The following is a 19,723-nucleotide window of genomic DNA, read 5'->3' as shown; positions in this document are numbered from 1 at the left end:
CCCACAACTTCTGAAGGCAAGCATGGTTCTTTGACGTTTGGGTTTATTTACTATCACACTTCAAACTTATAGTACACATTAATACTAAACTGTATTGGGACCAAAATTTACTATTCATAATTTTGAAACAATCTATCATTTCCTGTTTGAAGTTTCATTATTAATATGTTCAGGTTTTACATTATGATCTTTGCTGGTATATGAAGCATCTTAAACAAAAGCACTGCAAACTGATTGTCTTTCTAGTAAGGACAAACTAGAATTGTCCAGCTCCATACTTTAATACTAGAACGAAAATTCTTGTTTCAACTGCTACTTTTCCAGAATATTTTCTAACACAATGTTGCATCTTTCTGTGCTTAGTCTGGGTGCAAGCATACATACATAAACAAGCATAGGTCAGTTAGGACTTGTCTTCCAGATGTTGGTAAGTTGGCTATAGCTGAACGTTATGGCTGAATGTTATGGAATAGAGTAGAATAGAATACTTTATTGACCAAGTGTGACTGGACACACAAGGAATTTGTCTTGGTGTAAATACTCTCAGTATACATAAAAGAAAAGATACATTCATCAGGAGTCGAGAATCATAAGGTATGACACTTAATGATAGTCATAGGGTACAATAAGCAATCAAACATACTAGGAAACAGTCAATATAAATTGTAAGTATACAAGCGACAAAGTTACAGTCATACAGTCACAAGTGGGAGGGGATGGGTGATAAGGAGCAATGACAAGATTTAACAGTAATAGTAGTGCAGACTTTGTAAATAGTTGAACAGTGTTGAGGGAATTATTTGTTAGCAGAGTGATGGCATTGGGGAAAAAACTGTCCTTGTATCTAGTTGTTCTGGTGTGCAGTGCTCTATAGCATCATTTTGAGGGTAGGAGTTGAAATAGTTTATGTCCGGGATGTGAGGGGTCTGTAAATATTTTCACAGCCCTCTTTTTTAGTTTTGCAGTATACAGGTCCTCGATTGAAGGCAGGTTGGTAGTTAATTATTTTTTCTGCAGTCCTAATTACTCTCTGAAGTCTGTGTCTGTCCTGTTGGGTTGCAGAACCAATCCAGACAGTTATAGAGGTGCAGATGACAGACTCCATGATTCCTCTGTAGAACTGGATCAGCAGCTTCTTGGGCAGTTTGAGCTTTCTATTCTTTGTTATGGCTGAACAGCAAGAAGGCTAACCTGACGTAAGATTAACTGTTTTTCTCTTTTTCTCTTTCTTCTTGGCGGTTCTATAAGTACACCTATATCCTATATCATGCTTCACAGCTACAGGCTGTAGTTCCTTAGAGAATGATGCATTAACTACACATAGGTTACAGTTGTCCCCTTTATTGTGATGGGTTTTTCTTGTAGGAATTTTAAACAACATACATGGTAGACTGATGCATTTTGTTCTTCTCACGACTCTGAGAAATAGGCTGAGAAAAATTGGTTGAGAAATTGTGTCTGTTCAACAAACTTTCTTCAGTGGTTTAAGATTTATCAGCACTGCTGTCTCAACCTACCTCACAGGACTGTTTTGATAACGTAAGAAAAATAATGAATAAAAAAACTGTGCAATTTTCTATTCCTTGGAAATAAATGTCATAAATTGCATCCCCCTCCCCCCCCACTGCTCATATCAGACTCCAGATTCTGGGTATTTTATATGTCAGCAACGCGACTTCTTGGAAAACGCAAGCCGTTAATGCTGGGTTATAATACTCTTTTGATTAGACAACTTCCAATACTCATGTCTGCCTTCGAAACATTTCCCGTTCAGTCACCATCACCCTTCAAGGCCATTCAAAACTGGGGTTTGTCTGGTTGCCAACTCAGTCCCGGGCCAATAACCCACACGGGTGGTATCGTTTGTGTTCCAAGAAAACAAACAGAAAAAGCTAAAGAAAGAAAGAAAAAACAAACCCTATCCCCGGTGACCATTTGGGGTTAATGATAACTTCTTTCATCCGCACACTGCAGATTTTTCTTTCTTTCTTTCTTCCTTTTATTTACAAGAAATGCAGCAGCAGCAGCAGCAACTGGCGAGCTCAGAAGGAGCCGGCGCGTTCCTCCCCTCCGCCTCCCTTTCCTCCCTTCCGAGAGCAGCGGCTTTTAATTTTCAAAGCGCTGCAATTGCCTGGTGTGGTTTGAAGCGCAGGGGTGCCGCTCGCCCTGCTGATGCGTCTGCTGACGTCAATGGCATTCTTATCATGCTTCGCCCGACATCAGAAACCAACCCTCAGAGGCTACTCTTATTCGGAACGCGTCGGCTGCTGGTAATCTCCGGACTGGAGCATTAGCAGGAAAAGGATGGCGCCGGTTGTGGTAACCTCCTTAAGGTTAAGCGCGTAGTAATAGGGCGGAAAAACGCGAGCTATTGAAAGGGTTGCGCAAGGGCTTTTGTGTTTTTTTGTTTTGTTTCGTTTCGTTTTTAAGCACTCCTGAAAAAGGTGATAATTAGCAATAGTGCTAATTGGGGTGCAGAATTAAAACCGGAGAAGTTAAAAAAAAAACCAAAACAAGTAATTTGCAATAGGATGCGAATATTCCACACTATAGCGTTTTTCTCATGTTCGCAGCCTGCACTGGTTTTTCCTATCCATTAATGTACAGATTTCTGGATATATAATTTTGGAGTTCGCTGAACCTGCACAACACTTTTCCTTCTTTTATTGCTTGGAATCTGAATCTATGGACATTCCGCAACTCCCTACCCCACATTGGTAATTTCATCATTTTTATGCCTGGGTGCCTTCTCAAATACTAGACTACAACTCATAGATTTTCTAGTCAGTTGATTAGGTTTCTCAGAGTTGTAATCGGTTCCATTTGAAGGACACTAGATTAAGATTGGCTACTTTAATTGCTGAAGCATGGCAGGCATGCTAATGATGCTTAGAGTCCGGATCCAGGCTATGGGACATGTCATATTTATTTATTCGTTCATTCAATGTATATGCCACCTATCTCACCTGGAGGCAAGGAATACCATCACATACAGGTCAAAGCAAGCCTAGCTATTTCAACTACCAAATAAATAAATCAAAATACACTTTAATTTTATTGGGCCAATGAAAGCTTTGCAAGATGTGCTAGTTTTTAAATTTCCAAGTACTCTCCATCAAGCAAGAAAATCAAGGGAATGGAGAAGAAGATGGGGTTAAACTATGTAGCAGCACACAGTCTTAGCTGGTCTGCAGGAAGCAGACATGCAAATTAAATTCCCTCAGGTGCAAAGGTTGGGAGCTAGTTTCTTTAGCTGCATCAAGGCCTTTCTTAAAGATTGTTGTGAAGAAGCAGCAAAATATTCCTGATCATGTATATGTGGAAGTCCACTATCAAAATCCAGTACAAGATACACAGACTTTAACATATCAGAGATAATTTAACATGTAGTGAATAAAAATGCCAAGTATTCTTTTTTTAAATCAGTATTTGGTAAATGATATCAACTACAGCCATTCTGGGTCAAAAATAAGGAAAAGTAAACTCCTAGTTTAAGACATTAAAATGCTACCATCCAGATCAGTATAGACACATGCTTCATATTTACTCCAGCTTTCTTTTTTAAAGGATTATGGAATAGCTGCTCTAATGTGATTAAGATTAGAATCCTAAAAGCCTACCTCAGTATTTCTTTGCAGCAGTGTAAATCCAAGGCTTCGTGAAAATGCCATCCCTATAGCATTTTGGTTTGTGCATACTCAAATAACAAAACTGATTGCTGGGCACAGGGAGAACTCCAGGGCTAGAAAGTCAAAATGTTCCAGAAGAAAACAACTTTGTACTATACTAAAAAGATTGCTTTGGGCATGTCTATTCAGTCCCCAAGAATCCAGCTTGCCTTGAGTCTAACTTTTCTTGTATCAGATATTTGGCTAGCCAAACAACGGATATCCACTCTTGCCTTCTTCTGATACCTGGTTTCAGTGCTGGTCACTATGCATTACAGTACGGTATCATTTGGGTTGTATTAACTTTTGAGTCTTCTCTCAGAACGTATGAGAGCTCTAAAAGTGCAAATCACCACTTTTCAAATCTCTTGGCATTGAGCAGAGAGGCCTGAAGATTGTTCCACTGACATTCACTCGAGTATGAATAAAGCTGCATATTCAACAAGAAGAATGGAATTGCAACCTTAATGCAATTTTTATAATATAAAAGGCTTCCTGGTGACATTTAGTTATTTTTCCCTGGTGATGTTCATGCCAGACAGTTTTGTTTAGGAAAACCATCTCATTTCTACTCTGCTTTGCCTAACATCTGTAACTTTCTGGCAATTAATTTTAAAAGTTCACGAAGCAGGGAAAAGCAGAAGAGCGAAAACACATCATAACAGTCAGTGTTTGTCCAAAAACACCACATGTTCACAACACGTTTCTCCATCTGGAAAATCTTAATGATTTTGCTGATTCATTAGTGCTGGCGACACATTTATTCCATGATGCTGGAGTAAAGAGGGCAACTTGTCCCCTTGACAAGAGTATCAGGAGCGTCAGATGTTGCCCCAAGAGGCTTGAACATTAATCTCTTTATTGTAACTAGTAATAAAAGTAAGGGCAGTGTCATTTTAACAGTGTCAATGGAGGAAGCTCTTTTCTTCATAGGAGCAAATCAAAGTACGAAATGGTCACAAGCAAAACTACACTGTCCAGGGGAGTCCCAGTATTGTAGGTACTATATTGCTGGTTGTATTTATATGATAACAGTTGACTCGGCTGCTTCCACTCAAAGATTTAGTGGCAGGAATGGGGTTTACTGTGATCCAACAGTGAGTGGTTGTCTTTGATAGCATTAGCTGCTCCAAAAGTCTTAGGAAGGCTGTGTTATAGTTGCTGCACAAATCCAGACTCCTATGAAGGATGAAGACTCTATTAGTATTAGTTCCCATGTACTGACCAAGAGTGCTCTGTACAAATTATCTGATAGCAGCAGCATTTAGCAATACTACTGCTTATATACCACCCCATAGTGCTTTACAACACTCTGGTGTTTTACAATGTTTTGCATTGTTGCCCTCAACAATATGGGTCTCATTTTATTCACTACAGAAGGATGGAAGGCTGAGTCAACCTTGAACCCCATCAGTATCTGTAATACTTCATTTTAACCACTGGGCCATCAGGACTGATAACCATTCCATCTGCTGCAGTCTAGATGCACTCAACTTTGGTCATGATGGATAGGAATTATGGGAGCAAAAGATCTACAGACTGAGGGACCAAAAGATTGGGGAAGGGTGACACAGAGGCTTATCATTTCTTGGAAAGCTCTGGAAAGGAAGCATGTGAATGAAAAGAAAAAAGTATGATCAGTGGACTTACTGCTAATTGACAAATTATTCTTTATAAGAATCAGAAAATACAAATTAGACAGTGACATATTCTGGGAAGGGGCAAAAATGTTGCAATAAAGCCCCTCCTCTTTTCTACAGGAACACTCAAAAGTGGAACTATAACACTATGGCCTGCATGAGCTGTTCCATTTAGCAATTCCTTTTATAAAATACAATGGCTGATGGAAGCTCTTACAAAGTAAAGATAAAATGAGATTTGATTTCTCTATTTTTATGGATTTTCTCCAACCACAATGACTGATTATGTGCCAGTCATTCTTTCCTAGCTCAAGTTATCCCATAAGGTAGCTATTACAGAAATCAAATTATGCAATATCCACATACATGCCAGTTTGATTTCTAATTCTGTCCAGCCTTATTAAAGTCCTAAGGATTCTAGTTATGAGTGTGTATGTGTTGTACTTTAGCATATTGTACAAACCCAGACTGCTTGGTTTTTAATCCAGCATTCTGAAGGAATGCAGATAATAGCTTGAATTACAAAAGTTAAGTGCTGTACAAGCAATCCAGACCATATTTACTAGCAGGACAACAATTTGTTGGTCCCCTTTGGACATGTTATTAAACAACAGTAGTGATATTTGAATTAACTTCTATGAATTCCTCCTCCAGCACAGCCATGAGGAACAGAAGTGTGCTGAGGCCATATAATGCTAAAGTAGGATTAAATATTACATCAGGGCTGGCTCACTCTAAAGGCTCATCTTCATGTTCCCTTAACCATGACATAATAATGCTCCAGAAATGTAAGCATTTCTTTTTAAAGCCATGCCCAGGGGCATTCAGAGTGGGTGGAGGGAGATCTTAAAAGGACAGGCACAGCTAGGGGATTAAAGCCTTGCCTCTTTTATACACATATATAACACATTTCAAAAGGGACTGGGCCTTCAATTGCTTGGTCACATCCACCATTTGGACACTACTGACCGACTACCTCCCATGGATATTCCTGGTCATGTCCTCATGATGTTGCCAGTGTCTTCTCCCTTGCCTAAAGTTGAAGCCATTTAAAGTCATTATTAGATTTTTCTACCTTTAAACTATTGCTTTCTTTCTTCTTTCACAATTTTGATGAAGAAATCTCTAGCAAAAATGTGGACAGTTCTTTTGCTGTGTCAGACTCCCATATATTTTAACAGAGTCTGCTGTGTCAGACTCCCAGAATTATGAAAAATTAATTTAGCACACCAGGAGAACAACAGATTGTGGGAGACTATTTGAGAATTTCCTGTTAAATATATAAAAATATATGTATTCATGCATGATTATAAACATGTATTAAGCACAACCAAAGCTTTGAAAACAAACACATTTTGTTTTAAATTCCCGTTTAACTCTTTATTTAAGATTTCAGAGTTTACCATCTTTGGCCAGCTCAATCATTAGGCAGACTATGTATTTCCCCCTGCTGAGGATGTAAAGGTAGCTAGCTTCCAGCTTCCCAGTTAAATGAAGGACCTCCCCCACCACCAGTCTTCAAAACTGTCTGCCTAGTTGGCTACACAAAAGACTGAGGAATTACCAATTTGTTCTTGACTTCAAATAATAAAATGTCTTCAAGGAAATCTTGAGGACAGTGAACATCAAGAGACCAAAACAAAACAAAATTGTTATTGTACTTCTTGCTTGCAAATCTAAACCCACATAGCTTTTGGCAGAGATTCCAATTCTGGGAAGCAGAAATGAAAGTACTATTGAAGCAGCATCTGGAATCTTTTACCCATCAAAGTGAAAAGCCCTGAGTATTACAACTAGTTCCATCATCAAAAGCGCTCCCTGGTAACATGATAGATGTAGTTCAGAGCCTGGCCACTGTAACTGCCCACTCCTTGATGTCCTCAAACAACCTTCCTTCCACTGAATAGAGGAAAAAGAGAGAGTGTAAGTGAGAGAGGTCTTTATTATAAACACTACTCTTTTTTTTGTGAAAATTGATATTCTCCTTCTCTGAAATGATATCCTAAAAAATACTAAAATTGCTTCCCATCTTTTCCACCAATTTTTTTCCTGTTTGTTCTACATGTGTGTCAGATCTTCCCGTGTTCCATGAATAATGTTTGCTCGGGTTGGGTAACCTGATTATGTTCAACGGTTTTCAGAAGGCTTCCCCTCTCATGTATTTTGGCATACACAACAGGGGCTTTTTTTTCTCCCTGTGCTCCACCCTCTGCCTGTCATTTTTGCAATCTTTCCAATGAAAGAAGAATTTACCTAAGAGCTGCTGCTGATGGTAAAGAGCTTATAGTATGATGGGAATTTTAACAAGCCAGCCTAACCCAGCAGTCACTTGCACAATTTGACCTCTGAGGTATTTCCTGTTTCCCAAATGCAGCAACTATTCCCATACATTCAGGAACGTTTTTTAAAAAAACTTGTAGCCTTCTAATGTTAACAAAAGAAGACAAAAATCCTTATTCACACAACATGAGAGGTGTTAAGTTATGGCTTCTAAAATGTATTGGGAAACTCAGCACCCTTCATATAGATAGCAAAATCATGACAGAAATTAATATTTACTTTCATTTAGAATATATGCATTTATCTATCAATCAGTCGATCATACCTTATTGTCTCCCAGACCCTCATCTCGAAACATTCCATGCAGAAGCATTATTTTCTTGGGAACAGGTTAATAAATACAAATCAAGCTGATTCATTTTTCATCGTTCTCATTCAACCATACAGCAGTCCCAAAGGTTTCACATGCATTTGCACTCTGATTCAGGTGACCCTGAGGGTACAGATAAAGCCCTAAGTGGCCTCAACTACTCTCAGAGAGCTAAGGATGGACCTTCAGAGTGCTAACAGCCAGATGACTGCAAATAATATAAATCCTTCCATTTCCCATCTTTCAGTCAAAACTGAAGAAGCTTCTTAAATAAGAAGTTAAAACATTTTCAAGGAAAAAAATGCCAAGAAAGCCTAGTTGCCTTTTGAAAAGCACCTTTGGGACATTTGACCATACACTCCCCAGATTGCTTTAACTTTTCTCTCCTATTGCTTGCCTTCTCCCCATGCAGTGGAGGTGGCTATTGTAGTTTGATCTCTGAATGCTCCTCTAGAAAGATAGCGCCAACAGTTGACTGTTTGGAAAGATAGGATAAAAAAGCCACCTGTCTTTGAGACAGATGACTTTTTTAATGTTAAGGCACTGCTTCACTATTCAATTCATATTTTTGGAGTAGGAATTAATTGGAGTGGATTACAAGATCCAGTCCAGAAGACGATGTAGACACAGGATGTGGTTATATCTCTCAAGATGCCAAAAATCCTCATATGTTTATTTGTGTGTATGTTATATATTTCCTGCTGCATTTCACTCATAAATCTTCACAAGCAGTTTTCAAAGCAGTTTTCATTTCTGCAAGATTAAAATTATATGGGAAAGGGCAGTGGAATAATGAACAAACACAACTTTCTGTACTAACATTTGAACTTAACTCTTTTCATATTAGCATTTCATACGAACTGTTCGTGGCAACAATTCTGTTATACTTTCTTTAATTTTCTGTTCTAAAGTTATTACAATGGACAGAAGTTTATCATCTGGGATTCCATTAACTCTGTGAAAGCCATCTTCTGCTCTTTGCTGTCCTCTGTTGTATTTTCATGGGTATGACTTTCCCACTTATATAATTATTAGAAGAGGGCTCGGAGTTGAAGAAAAATCTACTTTCAACCAACTACTATAATCAATTTCTTCTGCAGCAGCTATAAATATAGTTAATATGGAACATCAGTGCTGCTGTAAGTATGCAGGTAGTCATTTTATAGGTAATATTTACTGGCACAGTAATTAATTTCATGAATTAATATGTTTGTTTGTACATAATTCATATTACAAAACAGGCCTGATCAATGTTTATAGGCTGGGAATAGATATTGCTATTGTTTTAGTTATTTTGTTCTCACCTTTCCTGCTTTGATTATCTCTAGATTTAAGGACAATTTAAGATTTAAGACTAAGCTCCAAAAATGGAATTTGTACTTGGACCACACATTTTTCTATGGCTTAATATACTTTATTTGCTTTTAATTTATCATGATGAACAAGGAAGAGTTAAGTAGGGATGACAGTAAGCAAATACAAATAGTATTAAACTGTCTTGATAAATAGTAACATTTATATCGACTTACGTCAGTCAGGACAGGGCAAAAGATAGATGTGAATCTTTTTGGTGGATTTCTGGGCAATCTGCACTAATTAGCAACTGTTATGAATGGATAATAATAGTAAAAGGACTTTCCATCAAACATACATACATATGCATTTTAGTGAAATGTGGAAAGTAGAGCTAGCCAAGGATAGATCTTGTGTGCAAAATTCTTTAGTTTGGCTTATTTGATTTTAAGTGCATGTATTTTTGTAGGAAAGTTAGTAATGAATTTGGTGAAACACAAATGAATTCCTGCAAACCTGAAGGAATGTTTCCGTTTTAAAAATGGCTAGTTATGTACTGGTTTTCAAGATTTTGGCATAATCTCAAAAAGGTTGGATTTTTATTAGAAAACAACAAAAGCAGAGAGAGAAAAGAGATAGGAAAAGAACATTTATATTTTTTTACCTCAACCTTTCTCACTTTTATTATTTGAAGCACATTTTCAATCTCTAGGGCCTCTGATCATGATTAGTCAAACAGCTATCTTAACTAGAAAATGTTGTAAATGTTCCAAAATGAAAAGCATTTGCTCAATTTCAAATTATGTAAGGAGAAGGGGGTGAGCAGGAGAGAGAGTCCTTGGCTTTGGAAGAAGTATGACTACATATTAAATTCTGGAAACAGTGATTAGTGGCATATAATTTTGGTTCCATCCGTAATTCTACAAATAGGTGTTTCAATTCCATTGGCATCATAAAAGCCTAAGAATACTGGTTTAGGGTAATGGGAGTAGTGCTATAGAAGTCACTGGGTTGGGGTAGAAAATTGGGTGGAACATGGAATATTTTTTAGTATGAAAAAAAAATGGAAAGCAATTGGAAAACAGCATATTGTAACGAGTGCCATTCGGGTGTAGGTTAAGATTAGAAAATTGGTAGCTGAATAGCAGGCTTGGAATATAAAAACAATCTTTTGAATATCCCAGTTCGATTAAGAAAGATATTTGTCTGAAATGCTGGAGAATAACTACTAGTCAATGCAATTTTTTTTTAATCTAGATGAATTAACCATCTGCTCAAATTCCTTTATCAGAAGTATTTTTCTAGAGGTGAATAGTGTGTGGAAATATAACTTTCATCTGGAGCTCTACAATACACATGGCATCATTCTGGATTACTGAGATGAACAGATGCAGAAAATCTTACCTGACAAGTAATTTCTCTTCTATATTGGCAAAACAAGCCAATGGATGACTTTCCTCTTGCATTTTCTGTCATAGATTGGAAAGTCTTTGGCAGACTAGAATGCAGTATTAACAATATATTGTACCCAATTCTGTTAGGCTTTAAATTAAAAGTATAATGTTATCAGGAGCCAATTATGAAGTTTTTGAATAAGAATATGAACACACCTATGGACTGGATAAGAATACACTTAGGAGCAAACTGCTTTGATGTTTTTTTTTTATTCCATAAGGTTTGCTTCCAGGTAAATGTGTACAAGGTTGCAGCCTTAGTGAAATCTTAAGCCTTCAAATGCTTTCTTTAGTGCAAAAATGGCCAGAATCCAGCTAAGATTAGATATTTAAAAAGCTCATTGCTTTGAAGAAACGGCTCCTGTTGAAAGACTATTTAATCGCCCGTTGAGAGTCAATGAGGCTTAAAAGTGCTTAACTTTGGTTGGACTGTATCCAATGTTTTACATATACCGAGGGCCTAATTTAATAAGTGTGCTTCAGCGCACCTAAACTATGACTCATTCAAAGGGAAAACACCTTTTGGGCTGGAGAGCATTGTAGAAAAATTGGTAAAATTTAAAAAAAAACATGCACAATAAAAACAAGCTGGGCACAGGAGGGTAGAAAGATGTCTTTCATGCTATGCAATTAATATCAGCTTAAAAACTAGAATGTGGGAAAAGGAAGACAGGGCAAGAGCAGGACAGTAAGTTTGGAATAGCAATTATACATGCTACAACACATGTCTAAGAATTTATTTGTCCATTAAGAACATGTTCATAAAGAATCTATTCATTTACTAATAGAATTATTTATATGTCTCTACCAACATATTTATTTTACAGCAGACTAAAGAAATATGCATTTTGGCCTGATACTGTATTTTTATCATGTAAAGTTGCATATGTATTAAATATTAAGTGTGTTTAAGTATAAAGAAGAATTAGCTTTAATTGGCCATCTCACTCAACATTCAGTCTCTATCAGAAGGTATGGCTGGTGGTCCTATGGAAATTTTTCAAACATATCATAGAACAATGTTTTTGACAGTAATATTTGTACATCCTAGCAATGTTCTAAAAGTTTGTAAATGATGATTTCATTATTCTTAAATAATGATTCTTAAATAATATTCTTAAATATTTCCATAGAATGGAAAAACTTCCTGCTATTGGGAGGTACTTTAAAATTTACAACTTTAAGATGCCAATCAAAGAACAAAACATATACTATAATTATTGTGTATTATGTGGCTTTGTTTTGTTTGTGTTACATAATTCAATTTTTACATCAATGACAAAACATCCCTATCTTTGGGTGATATAGCAAATACAGCAGAAGGTATTGATGGGCCTGTTTTCCACATAATATGTGACAACAATGTGAGGCAGTTGTACCAGGGATAGGCTTAACATACACCTCTTATATTAATTCTCTCTCTCTCTCATTTATTTATTTATTTATTTATTTATTTATTTTATTTATTTGATTTGCCAATTGTTTACAAGATAATAAGTATAAGTGTATACATAGTTGTGAATACATGAAATGGGTACATATAAGAAAAATAAAAGAATAAGAGAAACAATAGGACAGGGACGGTAGGCACGTTGGTGCGCTTATGCACGCCCCCTACAGACCTCTTAGGAAAGGGGTGAGGTCAATAGTAGACAGTCTAAGGTTAAAGTTTTTGGGGTTTGGGGAAGAAACTACAGAGTCGGGTAGAGTATTCCAGACATTGACCACTCTATTGCTGAAGTCGTATTTCCTGCAATCAAGTTTGGTGCGGTTTACTTTGAGTTTGTATCTATTGTGTGCTCTTGTGTTGTTATGGTTGAAGCTGAAGTATTCACTGACAGGTAGGACATTGCAATGTATGATTTTATATACCATGCTTAAGTCAGACCGAAGACGGCGTAATTCAAGGTTTTCTAGTTCTAGAATTTCAAGTCTGGTGGCATAAGGTATTCTACAACGAGTAGAGGAGTGGAGAACTCTTCTTGTGAAATATTTTCTGGACTTTCTCAATTGTGCTAATATCAGATACGTAATGTGGGTTCCAGACTGATGAACTGTATTCGAGTATTGGTCTAGCAAATGTTTTGTATGCTCTGGTTAGTAGTGTGATATTACCAGAGAAAAAGCTACGTAGGATTAGGTTAACAACTCTTAATGCCTTTTTGGCTATGTAGTTGCAGTGGGCTCTAGCACTTAGATCATTAGAGGTGAGTATTCCAAGGTCCTTTACAGAGCTTGGGTCATCAACAAGTTCTTGACTATTCAGCTTGTATTTTATTTTCTGATTTTTTTTGCCAATATGTAGGACAGAGCATTTGTTTGTTGAGATTTGAAGTTGCCATTTGTTTGACCATTCTGATACATAGTCAAGATCTTTTTGTAGGGTAGCAGTATTGTCTGTGGTATTGAACAGCTTTACATCATCAGCGAAAAGAACGCAATTGCTCTTAATATGATCACAGAGGTCGTTTATGTAGAGTATGAAGAGAGTTGGTCCTAGAACACTCTCTCTCTCTCTCTCTCTCTCTCTCTCTCTCTCTTTCTCTCTCTCTCTCTTTCACACACAGAGAATTCTAATTACAGATCTTCCTGAATTTTGAGCAGATGAAGCAGTTCTTTTCTAATAGCCTTTTCAAAAATATGAGGAACGTTGAGTTTACAGGCAACATTGAGAGAAAATTGTAGCATTGAAAACCTCAACATTTTATACAGAAGCTTTGCACATCTTGAACTACGGACTGAGGCCATGTCTTGGGCTATCAAGTCTACTATGAATGCCTCAACTGTTTGGAACCTGAGATCGCTAATACTTCCACTAAGCATTAAGTACATGGCAAACTGAAACTCATTCCTTTAAAAAAATAAATATCCTAAAGCTATCAAAGAAGGTTCTCTGTTCCGCAAGACCACTAAGTGTGAAACTTTTTACCAGGAACACAAGTTGAATTGTCAGCACTTCAACACCTTTGGCAACACTATGAGAAAGGAATCTGGAGCCAAATTTCAAACTGGCTAAGGTGGTCTGGAAAATTATTATTGTCTTGGCTTGTCTTTATAAACCTTCTATTGCCACATTACCAGGGGTTTATATACCCTGCCTGGAAACTCTGTGCTGGTGCTGTAAAATCTGTTGTTATGGTAATGATTGTAACATCAAATATAATGTTATGATTAGAGGTAGGGAAATGAGTTCAGACAAAATACGAAATTGTACCTTTGGTACCTCTTAAATGTTTGGGTCAGCTTTATGTTTGTTCAGCTAGCTGGATCTGACCGATCCATGGAAAAAAGCAAACCCTATCGTTTGGAGTTTAAATCTCAGATCTGAGAAAGTTGTCAGAAAATTTCTTACAAGAAGAGAAGTATTAGGTTCAGTCTCCCACATGCTGCTTCCAGAGGAAATTCCATGCTTACGCTCAGACAGTGTTTTGCTTCAACTTTCTTTTCAATCTTCAGCTTTATTAATATTTTCCTGAGTGTAAGCCAAAGTAAATATCATGTGACTTACTTCTGAGTAGGATTTCACAGGATTATACTGTACTGTTAAACAGCTTTTAAATTTGCAACCCTTTTCTAATAATTATGGTTATTATGAAACATACATTCATAGTGTTGAAGCCTACTGTAGGCTACTGTTGCAAGAATGCTGGATTAATCCAAGGAGTAAATTTTAAGATGGTATTTAGTTTTAAGGAATAATAATGAACCTCAGAACCAGTGGGATCCTGACATCTTAGTAATTGCTATTAGATAAAGAAAATTATTGTTTTTTCTTCTACCCTGGGTGAGCTTTTAAACAATGTGGAGTTTTTTTAAAAAAACAAACAAACAAACTCAAAGCTGCCTTTTTATTACACTAGCCTCTGAGGATCATAAGCTTTTATGCCTGATAATTAGAGACTGTTACTGGAAGAATGGGATTAAAACATTCCAGCTCTTTTTAGAATCTTAAATAATTAAATCTTCAAAATAGGTGTGTTATGGTTAATCAATCTATTTTCAAACTTAAAACGACTCAAAGCAGTAAAAGCACAGTGCTGATAATTATTGCATTTTAGCTATCCAATCTGGGGATGCTCTGGAAAACATAAGTGGGGACTGGAGACATATAACTAATGGTTTCGGAGTTGCCCTAGCATAAGATTAGTTGACTTTAAATACACTATCTGCATTTAATGGGCAGAAATAAATTGCAAGAGCTGAATAAGAACAAAATTAATCTTTTTTTAATGTTAAAATTATCCTGGCTTCCTCACAATCACCCAAAATCTTTTCTCCCTTGATAAAAAATTAAATATTGGCAATCTATAAACATATTCTTGTGAAGAATGCTGCATTGTCATAAGACTAGTCTCTCTCCTCATTCCAGCATAAAATCAATATTCTCATTTCTGAATTACAAAATGGATTTCTACTAACCTGAAGGCTTACACCACCACATGTCTTGTCATCAATTATTGCCATATATATTTTGAGATATATTTACTACATAATAATCTTTCACTTTCTGATTTTGCTCATGTAAGGTATTTTAATGGGACTTTTCAGTTATAATGCTGTTCTGTCAGAATTGAAATACTCCTCAACTTTCAGATAGCTGTGCAGATTAACTCAAACTGCTGGATATTAATTGTGAGGAGTGCTGATAGGAATCCGTATATGTCAGCGATTCAACACACTCTGGCCAAATAATTACAGTATTATGAGAAGACGGAAGGAAATGGCAAAAGAAAAAGCAGTTAATCGTTAGAAAGGAAGAGCATCTCTATTAATAAAAGAAACCAAGTGATGTAAAATTAAGAGCAGAAAATAAGGAAATAAATAGTATCATTGTTCTCAAAACAGGATCAATAGATAGATCAGGATAGATAGGATCAATAGCAGGCCTTAAACTTACAAGTGGCTACATCAAATCCACAAAACCTTAACACCTGCATACATGAATATCTCGTATTTTAGTAGTTGCATTTTACTCTATAAATGTTTATCTGTAATGAAACCTCATCTTCATTAGCATGTCCTCAAGTCATATTGCACATGCTTATCATGTAATATAAAGCAGTGAGTACAGAAAAGTACCGTTTCAAGTAAGTCACATCCATACATCTGAGGTTTTGATTGGGATAAGTACTAAGTCATCTTTAACACTGATTTTGCATCAACTTCATTATAGCTATACATTTTCTAATGGTGTGGGCTGCAAGAATTAGCAATTACAAGATGGCTTTAAAAAAAGTAAATTGCAGGCTCAGGGACTCAATCTAGAACAGGGAAACAGCTAACATTTCTCTATACATATGGTTTTCTTCCTTTTCTCCCAACTTGTATCTGCATTTTCTTTTTCTTTAAATTCAAGTTATTCATTTCAATGCCCAGTTTTGCTCTGAGATCAATAAAAATGTAATGTGCCACCAAGTAAAAGGAAGAACAAAAACTTACAGTCAACCCATTCTATCTGTATTATATATTTCACAGAAGTGAAAATGAGCTTACTTTGCTTTTTGTAGTAGCAATGGTGTTTAATGCTTAGCTTTAAATCAGTGCTAACTTTCCCATGATATGATTTAACAATCCCTTCTGGGAAGAGAAAATAAGTACGACACACACATGAAACTTCCCAGTATAGCCCTCTCTGTTCATTTTACCTAAAATTCTGTGCATGTAAAGACTGGTTTTCCTCTTTCCTAAGAGAATGGGAAAGTCCCCTGGAGCAGCAAGCCTGGGCATACATTAACAGACGAATTACTGTGCTTTATTTACATCCCACCTGTATTCCCCAAAGGAACTCAGGGCAATATACGTAGGCGTTCTCTGGAAGCATGCAATACAGGTAGCAGATTTGCTCAGATACAACAGGATGACAGCTTTATATGCAGGCTGCAGCATGGCTAAAATAACATGTTTCCCCAACAATATTTGTATGCATTCTGAAACATAGCAAGTTACTGCATCTATGCCCTTCAAACCATGGGGACTGATTGCAATATTCCTTATTCCTTCCATCAGGGAAATGGTTACCAATAAATTTGATGTTCCTGCCAGAAATGACTGCAACCACTACTACATGCTGAAAGCTTAACCTGCATCCAACAGTACACTTCGTTATGTTTAGATCCTCTTTGTTATATGTTATCCAACTCTGGCTAAAATACTCTAGTTCCATATTCAGGTTTCCCATTCTGGTATCACTGGATTCCCAGAAACTTTTAATAAGGAACAATTGCAGCAATTCATTTAAAAATACACAAAATATTTTTATCCAGCACCATTGTACAACGCTAAAAAAAAAAATCGAAATGGTGGGGAAAAACCAGGGGTGGGATTCTACCGGTTCTGTCCACCTCTGTAGAACCGGTAGCTCTGAAGAGCAGCAGACATAGAACCGGTTCCTCGCATGGCAGCTGAGGTTGAAAAAGCAGGAAAAAAGTGCACTGCTCAGCTGTCCAGGCAGCAAGCTGACGAAGATTTACACGCATGCACAGCGTGCAGGGAAGCAAATCATAAATCACTGAACTGGTAGTTAAACCGGTTGGATCCCACCCCTGGAAAAAAACACTTTTAAATTTGAGCGCATAAGTCAATAGCCGAGAAGTGAAAGTCATTCCTGACCAAATGGGCCCCAGGAAGTACAAATATGCTGAGTGTTGGACAGGCTGGCCTTCATTTACAATAAGGATATTAAAGATTGATCCATGTTCTGAATTTTTTCAACCATTATCACTGATTTTTTTTTAAAAAAAGATATTGCTTTCTTTTTATTCAAACAGGAAGAAACGGATATTTTCATGTCTGTATCAAATCCATATTAAATGTATTATGAAGGAATTCCTCCGTTGCTCCTTTTTTTCAACTACAGAGAGCTGGAGAGATGTGTAGAGGGAAAACAATAGTAAGGGCAACTTCCTCATAGCAATAAAGCTCATGAAAACTACACAAAGTAGCTTGAATGAACAAAAAACAAAAATCTGGGAAACTGGAAGATAGATTTCAGATCAAGCAGAAATTCTACTTATATACTTATATGAGCTACAAAGACTTTTATGGACTTTTAAAGGACTTTATAAAGTATACATCAGGAACAGATTATGCAAAGTGTGATATATTTACAAGATAGTAACATCACCTTATTAAATTAGTGTGACTGTTTTAAGGTATCTTACCTGTTATGGTTGCTTTGTTGATAGATGGTTGGTTACACATTGGTGACCGTCTGGGGAAGAAGGGAGAGAGAGAGTCAAAAAATAAAAGTCATAAGCATGAAATCATGTATTTATTTATTATTAGATGATCTTGGGATAGACTGAAATATTTCTTTTTAATAATTAAAAACACAGAAAGAATTAATAATATAAAGGCCATACTTAATGCAACATAGAAAATACATGGTTTGATGCAAGGGTGGGATTCAATTTTTTTAACAACCGGTTCTGTGGGCATGGCTTAGTTGGTGGGTGTGGCTTGGTGGTCATGTGACTGGGTGGACATGGCTTGGTGGTCATGTTATTGGCTGGGCTTGGCCAACTCAATATCACTCACATCGAGGCACGCATCTCCTCGCCTGGCCTCTCATGACTGTGGGGATGCTGCAACAGTTGTAAGTGTGAAAAATGGTCATAAGTCACTTTTTTCAATGGTCACTCCACACAAGCATAGTACCAGCAAAGGAGGGGGAAGTCTAGTCCTGCCAAGAATGTAATAAGGGTTAACAGAGAGGCAGTTTCTGTAAGCAACACCAGAATGTTTCCTTCCTGCTTTCCTTACAGGATTAGGCCAGTAATTTCTTCTAACAACCAGTTCTCCGAATTGCTTAGAATGTTAACAACCGGTTCTAGAGAATAGGTGCAAACTGGTAGAATCCCATCCCTGGTTTTAGATTATACAAGTCCGTCCGTCCCCCCACTGGGGTCTGGGAATATTCAGCAACTGATGCCTTCCACATATTATGAACTTTCAACTTTTGAAGTAAGTATGGTCATATCATACACACAAGGAATGTTGGAACTTTCCTCATTTTCAGCAGATGGGACTTGTTTCTTTCTTTCTCTCTTTTTTAAAACAACTGTCGTTTATATTGGATTTCCCCTCTCAAAACAGTCAGAAGCCATGCTGCTTATTTTCAGCAATTGCATTTAGAGATGCCAAAACAAGTAGAATTTGGAGGGCTCCTTCAGGCCTCGTGTTAAATGAAGCCCATCTTTGTTTTACATTGTTGTGTTTAAGCTCACTTACATAAAGGAGAACTTATGCAATGTAAAAGGTGCATTTAAATAAAAACAAACTTGGTAGGAAACAGAAAAAGCCCACACTTACTTGCTAGGTGCTCGATCCTGAAGGTTGGTTAATGCAGCAAAATTGTTCCGTACAGTACGTAAACTGGCAAGCACCTGTAGCAAACAAAGTGCATAAAAATTTACTATCAAATTCTTCAGGTATGATGCTTTTCTTGCCGTGATTTATTTGCCAACAATAAACAGACAGCTTTCTGAACAGGTGGCTTCCTAAACAGGTTATTGTGTGATCTGAAGAGAAACCAAAGTTATTAATCTTTTCAGGATTTTTGTGTGTCTGCCTTAAGTGTTTGCTAATTATTTTGAAATGCATACATACTACAATGATACTAGGGTGATAGTTTTAGTGATCTCTTCCTTACTAAAACACCAATTTATTATTTGTTTTCAAAAAATAGACTTTGTCTTAGGGAAAACTAAATTTCCTAGAAAGCAACTCCTATTCCTCTTCTCTCAAATGACAAAATTTTGCCAATAATTTTTTTGTGCTACTGTCCAAATTATCATAAAAATAAAATATTTATGCAGTAAAAACCTTTTAATATTTGGTAGCTAAATGAAATAAGGACATTTTCTAATAAATCCATTCAATCCTGTTTTGTTGATATGGCATGTATGTTTGAGAATAACTCTTTATATGCTTAAAGAGAAATAGTTACCATTCTAGTGTCCTAACTGATACCCGCTAGGAGAAATATTAACAAATACAACTGCTTAGGATATCTATAGT

At 36.7% G+C, this 19,723-nt stretch overlaps 1 protein-coding gene across 8 annotated transcripts in view; it reads right to left on the bottom strand.

Moving 5' to 3' along the window:
- PDE4D (phosphodiesterase 4D) overlaps positions 1-19,723 on the bottom strand; it is a 700,504-nt gene that overhangs the window by 87,797 nt on the left and 592,984 nt on the right. For all 8 annotated transcript variants that reach the window (XM_087958384.1, XM_087958385.1, XM_087958383.1 and 5 more), the window contains 2 exons: positions 19,016-19,089; positions 17,866-17,915 (listed from right to left, as the gene is read on the bottom strand). In XM_087958384.1, the coding sequence (XP_087814510.1) occupies positions 17,866-17,915; positions 19,016-19,089 (124 nt within the window). The remainder of the gene's footprint in view (positions 1-17,865; positions 17,916-19,015; positions 19,090-19,723) is intronic.

The sequence above is a fragment of the Notechis scutatus genome, chromosome 2 (genome assembly GCF_049901735.1).
Source record: "Notechis scutatus isolate UNSWTSFEM ecotype Mainland chromosome 2, rNotScu1.2, whole genome shotgun sequence".
In the NCBI taxonomy this organism is placed as follows: Eukaryota; Metazoa; Chordata; class Lepidosauria; order Squamata; family Elapidae; genus Notechis; species Notechis scutatus.
This window is presented reverse-complemented; position numbering and strand designations above follow the sequence as displayed.